Source organism: Saccopteryx leptura, chromosome X, assembly GCF_036850995.1.
Source record: "Saccopteryx leptura isolate mSacLep1 chromosome X, mSacLep1_pri_phased_curated, whole genome shotgun sequence".
NCBI classification, from domain to species: domain Eukaryota; kingdom Metazoa; phylum Chordata; class Mammalia; order Chiroptera; family Emballonuridae; genus Saccopteryx; species Saccopteryx leptura.
Window position 1 is genome coordinate 117,422,074 of NC_089516.1, and position 17,553 is coordinate 117,439,626.

Genomic DNA, 17,553 nt, shown 5'->3' on the forward strand with positions numbered 1-17,553 from the left:
ATGGGCAGGGTAGATATCTCAAAAGTGAGCTACTTCCCTTACCCTTTTGTCTGCTCTAAAGAAGTTCCCCTTTCTGACTTCTTCATTCTCACCTCTGCTTCTATTTGTGTGTATCAATAAATACCTGTAAGAAATGGGGGCCAGGGCCAATCTCATGAAACCTGTGTAGGGAATTGTGAAGCAGTGTCCCCTAGGTCTCTTGGTGCACTCCACTTTGTCTTTGAGTAGTCATTGTCTCCACGACAACTGACTCACAAGGTACACAGCTGGAAGGGACCTTAGCAATAAGCTAGTCCTACTGAGTTTCACCCAGCTTTTGTCAAAGCCTTAGCAGCCAGGAAGAGAATGGAGAACAAAGGGGAAGGGAAGGACAGGTGTGGCAGGAATCTGCCTCCTTTCCTACCCCCTTATTTTATCAGGAGAAATGTGACTCCTATCTGTTTTATATTTGTAATTTCCTGGTAAGATATAATTTGTAAAAAGTGTTTCACTGTCCCTCTCCTACACCCAAATGGTTTGCAAGATGAAGGGGAGCAGAATTTGCCACCCCAAAATTTGCCTCTGTGATATAAGGACTATCTTGAGCTGAAAGGAGACAGGACAAGCTTAGAAAACTCATTGGAAGTTCCCTTTCTGTAGGAGACATTTACATTAATAAGTGAAATCATTTGTAAGTTGTGTTTCTCTCTCTGTACCAGAAAGTGTAGGATGACTCTAAATCTCTAGACACTCTTCTAGATGGAAAAGACAATGACTTAAATCCACAAGACAACCTTCCCCCTTTACAGTGCTTTAATTCATAACTTTCCATTACTAACTTCCTCCCTCAACATCTTCCTTTGTCTTTAGTTGGAGATAGTATTTAAGGTGGTGGACAGTTGCTCAGGTAGGCTGGGTATTTTCTATGTATACAGGAGATATACATGCTATTAAACTTCTGTTTTTGTTTTGTTTCCTCTTAGTGCTTTTATTATAGAGATGGGGGGGTCTCTCAGCCAGGAATCTAGATGGGTAAAGGTAAAATTATTTTTTCCTCTCCTACAAAGCCAACTCCCTTATTTTACAGATTAGAAACTGGAGCCCAGAGAGGTGAAGCTATAGTCACTATTTGGTCTTAGCTAAAGCATGTTCAAGACAGGCTATAAAAATATGCTGTTTACATGGTCATATATTCAGCAGACACTGACTAGAATATGTCATTTTGTTTTCAACTTCATGGAGATAGATCTTGTACGATGAATTTAAAAGAAATACCAGTGTCCCCCATGGCCAGCCTTTTCCAAAAATTGTAAAGCATGTAAAGACTATTTTTCATATCCTTTAGTTCTTTCTCTCCACCTTCCCTTCATGTTCCTGATATTCTATAACCTGCAGGAATGCAATACCCTCAATTACTTAATAAATGTCCTACTCATTCACATGCAGTGTTATACTTTACTTAAGCCTTATGCTACTGGAAGAGTATTGATTAAGAAACTCTTGGCCTGGGATGTGGTGGCACAGTGGATAGAGCAGTGACCCAGGATACTGAACTCACCATTTTGAAACCCTGGGTTTGTCTAGTCAAGGCACATTTGACAAGCAAGCAATGAATAACTAAAGTGAAGCAATTATGAGTCAATACTTCTTGCTCCCCCACCCCCTCTTTCTGTAAAATCAATAAATAAAATAAAAAAAAAGAAAAAGAAAAAGAAATCCCCTAACCTACCCCCACTCCTGAAATCCTGCTAACCTTTCCTGTTTTAAAAATGTCCATGTAAAGCAAAGAAAACAAAAATAACCAAATTTAAAGAGTCTTTACCATATGAGTTATTAGATAAACTGTTTATTCTCTCAGGCCTCCTGTAAGAAGCTCATATAACTCCCTTGTTTACCCAGGGCAAAGACCAAACACAGACCTGTCCTCTTTGCTGGAACTTGCTGAAATAGCAGACATAGATAGAGAGGGAGGAATCTGGAAGGTCCATTTAATCAAAGTCTTCTCTGTGCCATATTGTTTCAAGCCTGCGCACTAAACATTTGTTTACTAAACATTAACTCTTTTTATCTCCTTGTGAATTGCCTCACATCCCCCTCCTTAGTTTTGAATGACATATATACTTTCATTCAGAAATTATTTTGAATTTCCATGCTTATATGAATTCCCCATGCCTGTGTATTATTAACACTTGATCTTCTGTTAGTCAGCTATATGTCATTTCAATTATTTCAACAGACAGAAGAACTAAGAAGGATGTTTCCTGGTCCATAACACATTTTATGTTTAGTTTGTGTTATATTATTACATGAACTGGTGAAAAAAACAGAAGAGGTGAAATTATGAGTCCTGTATACCAGTGGTCCCCATCCCCTGGGCTGTGGACCGGTACTGGTCCGTGGGCCATTTGGTACTGGTACGCAGAGCAAAAATAAATAACTTACATTATTTCTGTTTTATTTATATTTAAGTCTGAACAATGCTTTATTTTTAAAAAATGAGCAGATTCTCTCTGTTACATCTGTCTAAGACTCACTCTTCACGCTTGTCTTGGTCACGTGATACATTTATCCATCCCACCCTAAAGGCCGGTCCGTGAAAATATTTTCTGACATTAAACCAGTCTGTGGCCCAAAAAAGGTTGGGGACCACTGCTGTATACTACTCTTAGATCTCTCTGTGTTCTTGATGCTTTTAGACCACAGTTTCTTCATCTTTAAATAATTATGCTGGATTCACTAATCTTTAAGATTTTAACATTCTATATTTGTTGAAAGATTACACTGCAATTACTTTTACTTCAATTTATGGACATTATATGACTCAAGTCTAGGACTTTTATTCATATCTGTTGCTTTTTTAATATTGTTACATAATGTTTACTAGTTAAAGTAAGTAATGAAAAGTTTCTAGGTAGTATAGGCTTTTTTAGTACAATGTTTACAATTCTATAAATGTTTATCAAACAACTAATTTTTCCTGTAGATTACAACATGTGGTTGTGATTTATATTTTCTTATGGAAATTAAATTTAAATTATTCAAATAAAATTCAAAAAAATTTTTAGCATCCTAAATGTCTATGAATCAAACATTTCTTTTTCTTATTTGGAAGACTAAGCGGTGAGAAAATTCTTTAATTTCCTAATGAGAAGCATACACTTGTAACTATTGTTAACAGGGAACTAATTCTAGTAGAATTTGATTATTTTTAAAGTACCATTATACTTATCCATCACTCTGATTATTACAATTTGAAAATAATAGATGTTAAATTGGTAAGTAAAATCACACTTTAAAGAAACATCTAAAAAAGAACTAAAAACAAAAAAAAGAAACATCTAAATCCCAGAAAGGCCATCATCATTCATGGAAAGGTTGATAAGAGTCTGAAAATAGGATCTATAGTACCTAAGAAGACGTCAATAAATTCTAAGTAATTTCCTAATCATTTGGCCTAATAATAATTACTGCTAAGTTAATGTGTCTGGCACTGTATTATATGCTTTGCTTCCATTGTCTTACTTATCTCTCACAACCCCTACATAAAACCAGTACTATTATCATCCTTATGTTACAGACAAGAACACTGGTTCAGGCAGTTTGTATGAATTAAATGCCTGACTTGGAGAGGTAGTAAGTGACAGCGTAAGAATTCAAAGCCAGATAGATCTGTGTGACTCCAGAGTCCAAGCTCTTAACTACAATGCTATAATGCCTACTTCTCTAGCAAAGTAAAGAAACCAATGTAAAAAGAATAATATTGTTTTCAGTTTTATATTTTAATGCATACAGCATCACGAAGACAAGCTTCTGGGACTGTACTTATGGGGTGTGTGATGCTAGAAAATCATAAAAGGAGACATCTGACCATTTGAAATAGCCTCTGTTACAACTTATACAAGGTTTAGTCTAGTACATACATGACTAACAGAAGAGGAGCTCTGTTTCTACTTGGTAAGCAATATGCAGTACAGACCTAATATAGCAGAAGTATAGTGTCTAGTTATAGTTAAGATTTTATTTAGACTTCCATAAAATGGCAGTTTATCATAACAACTTGGTATATATGACATCAACTCTTAAGTAATTTTTCTTAATGAAGTCTTTAATTGAAATTGGTTTGGCTCATTTGTTGTTAAAGTTGAGCAGAAACTTAAAAATATTTTTCATTTATGAAACTTGTCACAACACATCAAAACACAAGGTTATAGAATTTCTCACAAATATATCATGAATAGACTCAAGGACTTCATTTTCACTGTATTAAGTGTCTCTTGTACTTTTTATATATATTTTGTATGCAGATTTCAGTGTAGTGTGGAAGTTAAGAGGCAAAGCTCTGGAAGCACACCAGCAGTTTCTAGCTGTGTGACCATGGCAGTTTACTAAGCTCTCATTACCTCAATTTCTCATTTGGAATATGGGAACCATAAAGTTACCAGACACATGTTCAGTGCCTGGAGCAATTTTTGCCACATGGCAATTATTTAATAAACTTAAGCCATCATCATCATACTGTATGGTGGATAAGAATTACAAAGATCTGAATTAAAATGGATAAATGAATATTCTCTGAAGACAACTGTTAGGGGAGAAAGAAATTTTACTTTCCCCTTATAGGTTCTTTTGGCTGGTCTAACAATCAAGTCTACATGAGAGAGAGTAACAAGAGAAAATAAGAAAAATTAATTAATTCTGTGTACAAAACTGCAGTTACTTGAGTAGTCAGAGACAGAAAGAGAAAACAAGGTATGTGACATTTTTTTTTACAGAGACAGAGTGAGAGTCAGAGAGAGAGAGAGATAGATAGATAGGGACAGACAGACAGGAACAGAGAGAGATGAGAAACATCAATCATCAGTTTTTCATTGCGACACCTTAGTTGTTCATTGATTGCTTTCTCATATGTGCCTTGACCATGGGCTACAGCAGACCGAGTAACCCCTTGCTCAAGCTAGCGACCTTGGGCCCAAGATAGTGAGCTTTTCTCAAAGCAGATGAGCCCGTGCTCAAGCTGGCGACCTTGGGGTCTCAAACCGGGGTCCTCCACATCCTAGTCCGAAGCTCTATCCACTGCACCACCGCCTGGTCAGGTGGTATGTGACATTTTGACCTAAGGAAAATGTAAGATGTTCTGAAGCTTCAGAGGGGAGGAGGGTAATTTGTAGGATGATAAGAAAGCAGATGTTCAGTAATTAGAAGTTTGCTCTGCCCTATATATAGGTCATAAAATGTCATTTCTGGTAATAACTCTTATCATGAGCAAGGCCCCAAATTTAAATTCTTTAGGGGAGAGGTAAAAGTTTCTCTTGAGGTTTCGGGGTCTTGATTGTCTTCTACTCAAAATGATCCACATGCCAAAGTGCCACATCTTGCTTGGGGAGACATGTTCTGAACCCCCTCACAACTATGTGATGACCTTCTGCTGTCTAGCATGTTTAGTTTTCCTCAAACAGATAATTCACGATTTTGAGTGTGAATGGCAGGAAACCCCTAGGCCTATGATAGCAAGAGGTGGCTCTTGTACCTGCAGATAGATATAAAGGGATATAATAGCAGGAGAAAAGGGAGAAAGTCCAAGTCCAGATGTATTCAGATCCCTTCCTCTGCCATCTCCGACCTTTGTACTACCATCAGCCTCTCTCAGCAGCAACAGTAAAATTGCTAGAAGGGGGAAGCCCAGGCTAGAAACAACATTTCTAAATAAAGCAAACTGTATCCTGAATGAACCATAATGTTTTCCTGACCCTAGCATTAATTTTAACTGAGGCATAGACCAATGAAAAGTTACTTTTTAAAAGTTAACAAAGACAAAACAGAACAAAACCCACGAATGACTCCACCCCACCACCAAAGAAACTAAAAACACAAGTAATGAGTAGTAACCCAAACAACTACAAAACAAACTATCTTACTTGCAACTAATGAACCAAAATAAAACATTTTTACCACCCCTGTAAAATTGTAAGCTTTTTGATGGCAGGGTTTGGATCATTCATTTGCTCATGTGTTTATATATGATCTCTCAAAAATATTTAGGCTAGGATTGGCTATATATTTTGTTTTCTGAGATCGGATGACATCAGGTGCATTCAGAATTATATGGCTATAGACACTACATTTTGTTTTCAATTTCTACTTTTTGAATTGGACATAGCTCAAGTCCTTCTACATTGAATCCTATTTTACAAATTTCCAGCTATTTACAATGCTTAAATATTAAGACTAAGATCATTCAATGTGAATAAGATGTTGGGAGTGTGGGTACTGTGACATTTATTGTAAATAAGTCAGGCAGTTCAAGCTTATGTTGTTTAAATTTAACAATTCAGTACTCAAAGTGCTATTTTTCTTTTCTCCAACTGGGAAGAATTCATGTGCCCTAACTAGAAAAAATTCCCCACATTTTGAAATAAACATTCACTCTTATATTAAGCATAAAATACTTTTTCTTATTATAAACAGAAGAAAATTCCATACACCCTTTGTAAAATGTTATGTATAAATGCTAGGCCTGGACACAGAGAACTTAATCAAAATTCCATGTTGCTTCAGGGTAGTTATATGTGAAATGCAATTTCTATTGTATTAAAATCTCCATCCTGTAAATATTTATTTATTTTCAAAATTGCCAACACATTTGAGAAGTTTAATTGGTTTATACTCAAGGCACTAGAGAAAGAACAATTTGCTTTCAGAAGACATTTACATGTATTTATTCTGTCCACGTAGAGTAGTTCTTTCAAGTGATGAAAAATTTAATGTGGCATTAACCCATCTCAGATTTGGTTCTAATGACCAAATTAGAAGAAAAGTAATCAATAATCAATCCATCACTTTGATCACTGTACCTTTTTGCTCTGATTTATCGGAAACTTTTCCTCCAATTGGAGAGTAAGTAGTATCCATGGATTCGGTCCCTCTGTTCCCTTTGCTAACTCCATTTTCATACAGCTGTCCTTCAACTGGTTGCAACTGCCAAGTCAGGCCGAACAAATGCACTGCTGCAAGAAAACAAGCCATACATGAACTTATTCCAGACTTGCTGAGAAGGTCTGTAAACCAGCTGACCCTTTGTACCTAAATTGTCATGATGAGTTTTCGTATAGTAAGGCCAAACAACTGGATGATATACCTACATCATGCCTATAGCCACTTTTGTAAGTAACCATGGCTAAACTTTTGAAGAATACAAGTTAGAGAGTATGAGTTAAACAACTACAGTGGGGTTAGACTCTGCTCCTCAGTGCTGTGACCCCTTTCTGTGCATTTCCCTTAGTGGTGTAGCTCTATTTACATATGCAAACTGCACAGTGATGGTGGACAGGTTATTGAAAGAGTGTGAGATATCTCCACTATGCCTCTAATTCAATTCAATTGAGCAAATATTTCCTGCATGCTTAGAATGCATAAGGTCCTTAAATGCTGCTGCAGATGTTAAAATCTAGATGCCTATTAGGTAGGAGTTGGAAGTAATACAAGTATAAAAGAGCTATAATATAATGCAAAACAATTGACACTATACAGGTTCAAATTGCTATTAAAGGTTAAAAAACATTCAGTGCTGATTGGCGTGCAGGAAAATGGGTACTCTCATACATTCTTGATGGAAGTATTTTTAAAAATCACCTTTTGGGAGGGCAATATAGCACCATTTAAAAAAAAATCTTAAAAACTTGGCTTACTCTTCTAGCCAACAATTCAATTTCTATAAATTAGTGATGAATGTGTACTAAGCTACAAAGCTATTCATTATAATATTTAAAAACTAGTATCAAGTTATGACCAATCTAAATAGTCATCAAAAAGATATTAATTAAATAACTGGTGATATCATAAATAATACAGGGTTACATGGCTAGTAAATCATGATGTAGAAGATTATATAAGCATGGGAAATATTTATAATGCATCAAATTAAAACCATAAGGCCATTAAACAGTATAAATAATATGATCTATAGTGTGTGTGTGTAACTGTCGATATCTGGATAAAAGTGCTGGGAGGGTTTTACATCAATATGATAACAGCATGGAGGGCAGTTGATGAGTTTTTATTTTCTCCTTCATGACTTCTGTAATATCTGTTATTTTTAGAATGAATATGTGTGATGTTTACCATATGAGGGGTAATTTTTTGTTTTTAAAAGAAATGAATTTGGCCCTGGCCGGTTGGCTCAGTGGTAGAGCGTTGGTCTGGCATGCAGAAGTCCCGGGTTCGATTCCCGGCCAGGGCACACAGGAGAAGCACCCATCGGCTTCTCCACCCCCCTTCCTCTGTCTCTCTCTTCCCCTCCCGCAGCCGAGGCTCCATTGGAGCAAAGATGGCCCGGGCGCTGGGGATGGCTCCTTGGCCACTGCCCCAGGCGCTAGAGTGGCTCTGGTTGCAACAGAGCGACGCCCCGGAGGGGCAGAGCATCGCCCCCTGGTGGGCAGAGCGTCGCTCCTGGTGGGCGTGCCGGGTGGATCCTGGTCAGGCGCATGCGGGAGTCTGTCTGTCTCTCCCCGTTTCCAGCCTCAAAAAAATACAAAAAAAAAAAAAAATGAAATGAATTTAAGGGATGATATAATGATGGACCTTGAAGGATGTGTGGGGTTTTGACAGGTGATAGCAATGAATGGGGCAAGGGAGCAGGTTGTACAAAAAATGACTTTGTAAAGCATCAGGTCTGTTTGAGGCAAAGAAAGTTGTTGGGGTTTGGTCCAGCTATGTGTAGATGGTAGTGGAAGTTGAGCCTGGAAGGGTAGATTCGGGCTGTACAGTTGTCCCTCTCCGTATCGCAGTTCACTTTTCGGGGTTTCACTGTATCTCAGATTTTTAAATTGTATGTATCTAATTTTGTATCATGGATTTTTTTGCTATATCACGTGATTTTGCAGTATATAGGTATTTTTTATATATTTATTGTTTTAATTATTTTTGCAGTAAAATAAGCATAGGAAGTGTTTGTAAGAATGTGGGAAAGGTTAATAACAGTCTGGAAAAGGTTTATAAAAGTGTGGGGAAGGTTTAAAAAGCTTTCAAATATATATAAATAATAAAATAAATATAAGTTCGCTACTTTGCACATTTTTGCCTGTCACGGGAGGTTCTGGAACCTAGCCTCCACGATAGATGAGGGAGCACTCTTTTGTGAAGGACACTAAATGCCACACTTAGATATTTGAATTCTATTCACTAGGACATATGCAGCCATTGCTATTTTTTGGACAGATGAGTGATACAATCAAGTTTACTTTAGGAAGATTAATTTGATAGTAATGGGGAACATTGATGGTATCTCGGTAAATAAATGATACCATCAGAACACCATGTGTAAGAAAGATACATCCAGTAATAGTGCGAAGAAGGATGAATGCAACGCCTAAAGATTTGACAACACCACAAACTGAGAAGGCATTACAATGATCTAGGTGAGAAACATGTGTCTCAAGTAGAGCAGTGGCAGTGTTAATGCAAAGAAGACTATTCTATAAGGTGAAATTGTGTGAATGTCATATCAGCATTTGGCTAGCTCTGTGTCTGCATGTGTGAGTAAATGTATATATGTGTATTGCTGTATGTTCATGTTTATGTGTACCTGTGTGTGGGTGGGCACAAGAAAAAGTGCAGGAAGGATGAAATCCAGAATGGTTAAGGTTTTGAACCTGAGCAACTGAAAGCATGGTGGAACCATTAATAGAGCCAGAGAATTCCACACATAGTCCAGGAGCAGCTACAAGTAGTTTGTGCTGGACATGTGTTTATTAAATGATAATTTGTTGGTTGGGGACAGGGTAAGATGATGGGAAAAAAGCAATGAATTATTCTTTTGAGATGCTGGGTTCCAGGGTTCAATGGGCTATCCAGATAGTCATGGTCAACACAAGTTTAGAGGTCTGACGTTCTGAAGAAGTACTGAATTGAGAACAAGACTGCAGAATCACATGTGCACAGAGGCAATGATTGAAGTTGTGAGAGTGAATGAAGAATCTGAAGGAAAAGAATGTTAGGAGAAACAGTGCCTAGGACAGAAGCTGGGGAAATCCTTTTATTTGTTTTCTACTTGCAATTTTCAACATCAACTAAATCTTACCAAAGCAATGATAAAAAAAGAACCTTTTCATAAGCCATCTCATATTTTTCTTTATGCTCCTAGGCAGATAGAAAGGGGCTAATTTGTATATCTAACATTCATATACAGTATATGAATTAGTGACCAAAAACAGGAAAGCCAGACAGATAGCCTATTTAGAAATCATTCATCCTTGTTTAGTTGGAGCTAAAGCTATTTCTAATACCTACCTTCTAATTTATCCTTAAAATTTTTAAGCATTTAATTGCTTTCTACTCTTTTCTTTGGATTAAGGCCAGTGTTACCTGATGAATTTCTGTTGCAATTATTGGAAACAACTGAAACTCAAATCATAGTGGTTCTAAGTGAGATACAGTCCAGCATGCTAATAAAGCTATGTTAGTGATATCTCTGAGATTATCTTGCCAAAAGATTCAAAGTATGGTTGGGTTAACATACTTGCTCCATTTAAAGCTGTTTATAAGTTTTATAGAAAATCTGCTTCATTCTGTGCCACAACTACTTTGAATATGATGAATATTAAATACTATATTGAAAATGTGTTTGATTCCTTTGGTTCAGTTACTTTTGTGAGTTAGATGAGCCACAGGAACAAAAGACACAGTAGCTTTCTTTTTGAAGACTAAGAGGGCTATTTTATCTACTTTATTTAAGTTACGCCAGTTTCCTGAGGGCATTGAAAAATGAGAGAGAAAATACATGGCTGAGAATCACTTCAAAATAATAAGGGAGAGACAAGATGGTGCTGGAGTAGGCGGACGTACCAGCATCTACCTCCCAGAACCAAAGTGGATTACAAACTAATTTTATGAACTATCATATGGAAAAACCAACTTTGGACTAAACTAAGAGGACTCTTCAACCAAGGAACACTGAAGAAGCCACACGGAGACTGGTAGGAAAAGCAGAAACGCGGAAACGCGGAGAGGGCTGCCCAGCTCGTCGGAGCGAACGGCAGCAGGGAGAGACTCGCATGGCGGGAAGTGAGTTTAGCAGAGGGGAAAGGGTCCTGAGCCCCAGGAACAAAGCCCGAGCCTGCAGCCCCAGAGCCTAGAAGAGGCGTAAGGACAGTATTTAGCTGGAAACAAGTCAGGCTACTGTTTGTGAGAGAGTCTGATTTCTCAGACCCAGGATCCTTCTTAAAGGGACCACGCAGAACATCTCTCTCAAAAACAATCACCTGGGGCTCCTGGGGTTGGGGGGAGAGAGGAGAGGACCAGAGTAACAGGAAGAGAATGTAATCTAGGAGGCACAGGGAGAAATATTTTGGGAGATAGCCACCCTAACCCCTGGGATGAGTCACTCCCCAAAGCTGAAGTGAATATTTCCCCTGGAAAGAGCAATACCAGCAAAGGGAAGCAGGAGAGCAGCCAAACAAGCTCCCCCACGGCATTCAGAGCAGAGTCGCATAGAAGGAGGGAGCTTTTGGGTCTACAGTAGTGAGTCTTAGGGTCCGAGCTGCAACGGCCCCACCCACACAGCTGAGGGCGCACTGGAGAGTGGGCAGCAGCGGGAGACAAAAGCGTGGTTCTGCTGGCAGGGGCGGAGGCCGGCTGGCCACCACTGGGCTCAGGTGTGAGCTCAATCTCGCCTGGCTGGGGAGAAGGGGGCGTGCAAAAGCGGTCAAGCTCAGCTGCCAGCAGCCTGTAATCTAGCCTCTGGGAGAAGGGTGGGAACCCCGGAAAGGGTGGAGACCAGCCCCGGAGCAAGGGCAGAGGAGCACAGCCCTGCCCCACCCATGCAACCCAGGCTTGCGGTCTGACTAGGTAGCCACTCCTCCCGCGGGGGTGGATCCAAAAGCCCAGAAGAGGTGGGGTTCCGCTATGGGGCTGAGCTTGGGCATGCAGCCCTGCCCGGGGGTAGAGCCAAGGCTAGCAGCCATTCCTTGAGCACGATCCTCCTGCAAGGGCAGGGCGAAAGCTTGGAAACAGGCAGAGACCCGCAGCTGAGCAAAGATGCTCGCCAGTGCCCTCAGGACCAAGCATAACGTCACACATGGGGGCGGGGCAAAGGCCAAAGCCACCAACCCTTGTGCACCCGAGCACGTGATCACAGCCACTCCCGTGAAGAGAAAATGCGGAGGCAGAGAAATACAACACAAATAAACCAAGAGAAATCCCCAGAAAAGGACCTAAGTGAATCAGATATAACCAAATTATCAGATGCAGAGTTTAAAATAACAATTGTTAGGATGCTCAAAGATATTAGAACAACCATAGATGGCCATTACGAAAACCTAAATAAAGAGATAACAAATATAAAAAAGGACATTGAAATAATAAAAAAGAATCAGTCAGAAATGACAAATGCAATATCTGAAATAAAGAATACAATGGAAGGAATTAAAAGCAGGATGAATGAAGCAGAGAATCGAATCAGTGAGTTAGAGGACACAATAAATAAAGGCACGGAAGCAGAGCAGAAAAAAGAAAAGAGACTCAAAAAGTCTGAGGAAACTCTAAGAGAGCTCTGTGACAACATGAAGAGAAATAACATCCGCATCATAGGGGTTCCTGAAGAAGAAGAAAAAGAACAAGGGATAGAGACTTTGTTCAAACATATTATAGCGGAAAACTTCCCCCAATTAAGGCAGGAAAACATTTCACATGTTCAGGAAGCACAGAGAACTCCATTAAGGAGAAACCCAAAGAAACCAACACCAAGACACATCATAATTAAAATGCCAAAGCTAAATGATAAAGAGAAAATATTAAAAGCTTCTAGAGAAAAAAAGACTATCACTTACAAAGGAGCCCCCATAAGGATGACTTCTGACTTCTCAACAGAAACACTTGAGGCCAGAAGGGAATGGCAAGAAATATTCAAAGTAAGGCAGAACAAGAACCTACAACCAAGACTACTTTATCCAGCAAGGCTATCATTTAAAATTGAAGGAGAAATAAAAAGCTTTACAGACAAAAAAAAAAAACTCAAGAATTTCACTGCAACCAAACCAAGGCTGCAAGAAATGCTAAGGGACCCGTTGTAAACAGATCAAAGGAAAAAAAGAATATAGCAAAAGAGAAATACAGTTTTAAAGAAAAAAAATGGCAATAAACAATTACATATCAGTAATAACCTTAAATGTTAATGGATTAAATGATCTGATCAAGAGACATAGGATAGCTGCGTGGATAAGAAAACAGGACCCATACATATGCTGTCTACAAGAGACACACCTTAAATCAAAAGATGCACACAGACTGAAGATAAAAGGATGGAAAAAAATATTTCATGCAAATGGAAATGAAAAAAAAGGTGGGGTAGCAATACTTATATCAGACAAAATGGACTTTAAAACAAAGACTATACTTAGAGATAAAGAAGGTCATTACATAATGATAAAGGGAGCAATACAAAAGGAAGATATAACCATTATAAATATCTACGCACCTAATATAGGAGCACCTAAATATATAAAGCAGACTTTGATGGACTTAAAGGGCGAGATCAATAGCAATACTAAAATAGTAGGGGATTTCAATACCCCATTAACATCATTAGATAGATCCTCAAGAAAGAAAATTAACAAAGAAACAGCAGACTTAAAGGACATATTAGATCAACTCGATTTAATAGATATCTTTAGAACCTTTCACCCTAAAACAGCAGAATATACATTCTTTTCAAGCGCTCATGGTACATTCTCTAGAATAGACCACATGTTAGGGCACAAAAGCGGACTCAACAAATTTAAGAAGATTGAAATCATATCAAGCACTTTCTCTGATCACAATGGCATTAAACTAGAAATCAACCACAATAGAAAAATTGAAAAACATTCAAACACTTGGAAACTAAATAGCATGTTATTAAACAATGAATGGGTTAACATTGAGATCAAAGAAGAAATTAAAAAATTCCTAGAAACAAATGATAATGAGCATACATCAACTCAAAATTTATGGGACACAGCAAAATAGTCCTGAGAGGGAAGTTTATAGCATTACAGGCATACCTCAAGAAGCTAGAAAAAGCTCAAATAAACAACTTAACCCTGCATCTAAAAGAACTAGAAAAAGAACAGCAAGTAAAGCCCAGAACTAGTAGAAGGAAGGAAATAATAAAGATCAGAGCAGAAATAAATGACATAGAGGCTAAAGAAACAATACAGAGGATCAATGAAACCAGGAGCTGGTTCTTTGAAAAGGTAAACAAGATCGATGAACCTTTAACGAGACTCACCAAGAAAAAAAGAGAGAGGACTCAAAAAAATAAAATTAGAAACGAGAGTGGAGAAATAACAACTGACTGGCACAACAGAAATACAAAATATTGTAAGAAAATACTATGAAGAACTGTATGCCAAAAAACTAGACAACCTAGATGAAATGGACAAATTCCTTGAATCATATAATCTTCCAAAAATCAATCTGGAAGAATCAGAAAACCTAAACAGACCGATTACAACAAATGAGATTGAAACAGCTACCAAAAAACTCCCAAAAAAGAAAAGTCCTGGGCCTGATGGCTTCACAAGTGAATTCTACCAAATATTCAAAGAAGAATTAACTCCTATCCTTCTCAAGCTATTTCAAAAAATTCAAGAGGAAGGAAGACTTCCAAACTCCTTTTATGAGGCAAGCATAATTCTGATTCCAAAACCAGGCAAAGACAATACAAAAAAAAAAAAATTATAGGCCAATATCCCTGATGAACTTAGATGCAAAAATCCTCAACAAAATATTAGCAAACCAGATCCAGCAATATATGGAAAAAATCATACACCATGATCAAGTAGGATTTATTCTTGGGAGGCAAGGATGGTACAATATTCGCAAATCAATCAATGTGATTCATCACATAAACAAAAGAAAGGAGAAAAACCACATGATAATTTCCATAGATGCAGAAAAAGTATTTGATAAAGTCCAGCACCCATTCATGATCAAAACTCTCAGCAAAGTGGGAATACAGGGAACATACCTCAACATGATAAAGGCCATCTATGACAAACCCACAACCAACATCATACTCAATGGGCAAAAATTAAAAGCAATCCCCTTAAGATCAGGAACAAGGCAGGGGTGCCCCCTTTCACCACTCTTATTCAACATAGTTCTGGAAGTCCTAGCCATAGCAATCAGACAAGGAAAAGAAATAAAAGGCATCCAGATTGGAAAAGAAGAAGTAAAACTATCATTATTTGCAGATGACATGATACTGTATATAGAAAACCCTAAAGTATCAGTCAAAAAACTACTAGACCTGATAAATGAATTTGGCAAGGTGGCAAGATATAAAATCAATACTCAGAAATCAGAGGCATTTTTATACACTAATAATGAACTGTCAGAAAGAGAAATCAAGGAATCAATCCCCTTTACCATTGCAACCAAAAAAATAAAGTACCTAGGAATAAATCTAATCAAGGAGACTAAAGACTTGTACTCGGAAAATTATAAAACATTGATAAAAGAAATCAAGGAAGATACAAATAAGTGGAGGCATATACCGTGCTCATGGTTAGGAAGATAAACATCATTAAAATGTCTATATTACCCAAAGCAATTTATAAATTCAATGCAATAATGATTAAAATACCAATGACTTACTTCAAAGACATAGAACACATATTCCAAAAATTGATATGGAACCAAAAAAGAACACGAATAGCCTCAGCAATCTTGAAAAGGAAGAAAAAAGCGGGAGGTATCACACTTCCAGATATCAAGTTATATTATAAGGCCATTGTACTCAAAACAGCATTGTACTTGCATAAGAACAGACACATAGATCAATGGAACAGAACAGAGAACCCAGAAATAAACCCACAGCTCTATGGACAACTGATATTTGACAAAGGAGGTAAGACAATACAATGGAGTAAAGACAGTCTCTTCAACAAATGGTGTTGGGAAAACTGGACACCTACCTGCAAAAAAATGAAACTAGACCACCAACTTACACCACTCACAAAAATAAACTCAAAATGGATAAAGGACTTGAATGTAAGCCGTGAAACCATAAGCATCTTAGAAGAAAACATAGGCAGTAAGCTCTCTGACATCTCTCGCAGCAATATATTTGCTGATTTGTCTCCACAGGCAAGTGAAATAAAAGACAGGATAAACAAATGGGACTTTATCAAACTAAAAAGGTTCTGCACAGCTAAAGACAATAAGAACAGAATAAAAAGACAAACTACACAATGGGAGAATATAGTTGTCATAGCGTCTGATAAGTGGTTAATAACCAAAATTTATAAAGAACTTGTAAAACTTAATACCAGGAAGACAAACAATCCAATCCAAAAATGGGCAAAAGAAATGAATAGACACTTCTCCAAAGAGGACACACAGATGGCCAATGGCATATGAAAAAGTGTTCAACATCACTAATGATTAGAGAAATGCAAATTAAAACCACAATGAGATATCACCTCACACCTGTCAGAATGGCGCTCATCAACAAAACAACACAGAGTAAGTGCTGGCAAGGATGTGGAGAAAAGGGAACCCTCCTGCACTGCTGGTGGGAATGCAGACTGGTGCAGCCAATGTGGAAAACAGTATGGAGATTCCTCAAGAAAATAAAAATCGAACTGCCTTTTGACCCAGCTCTACCACTGTTAGGAATATACCCCAAGAACACCATAGCACTGTTTGAAAAGAAGAAATGCACCCCCATGTTTATGGCAGCATTGTTCACAATAGCAAAGATTTGGAAACAGCCCAAGTGTCCATCAGAGGACGAGTAGATTAAAAATCATTGGTATATATATACTATGGAATACTACTCAGCCATAAGAAATGATGACATAGGATCTTTTACAACAACATGGATGGGCCTTGATAACATTATACTAAGCGAAAGAAGTAAATCAGAAAAAACTAAGAACTATAGTATTCCATACATAGGTGGGACATAAAGATGAGACTCAGAGACATGGACAACAGTGTTGAGGTTACAGGGTGGGGGGAGGAGAGGAAGGGGGTTGGGGGAGGGGAGGGGCACAAAGATCATGGCTTTTCAGCATTTGCCATATTCCCCCCTTAATCTATAGCCAGACAGCAAATATTTACGTATGGTGTTTCCACTATACAGACTGCTGTCTTAGGGACAAATGCTGATAAACTATTTCAGCAGTTCCTCCTTCTTCAAAGACTTATATGTCAACATAGAGCTCCATGTTTCATAGGGCATACTCAAGCTCACTCCATGCTCCCTGGAGCTTTAGCACAATGGAATGCCCCCCCTTTTTTGTAGTATTTTTTCTTTTATTTATTTATTTTTTGTATTTTTCTGAGGATGGAGATGGGGAGGCAGTCAGACAGACTCCTTGCATGCGCCTGACTGTGATCCACCTGGCATGCCTACCAGGGGGGAATGCTCTGCCCATCTGGGGTGTTGCTCTGTTACAACTGGAGCCATTCTAGTGACTGGGGTGGAGGCCATGGGGCCATCCTTAGTGCCTGGGGTGGCTTTGCTCCACTGGAGCCTTGGCTGCGGGCAGCAGGAGAGAGATGAAGAGGAAGGAGAGGGCGAGGGGTGGAGAG

At 38.3% G+C, this 17,553-nt stretch overlaps 1 protein-coding gene across 4 annotated transcripts in view; it reads right to left on the reverse strand.

The window, feature by feature from the left end:
• TENM1 (teneurin transmembrane protein 1) overlaps nt 1-17,553 on the reverse strand; it is a 774,232-nt gene that overhangs the window by 382,526 nt on the left and 374,153 nt on the right. For 3 of the 4 annotated variants that reach the window (XM_066357038.1, XM_066357036.1, XM_066357039.1), the window contains one exon: nt 6,831-6,983. In XM_066357038.1, the coding sequence (XP_066213135.1) occupies nt 6,831-6,983 (153 nt within the window). The remainder of the gene's footprint in view (nt 1-6,830; nt 6,984-17,553) is intronic. The other variant, XM_066357037.1, reaches the window with a different exon arrangement.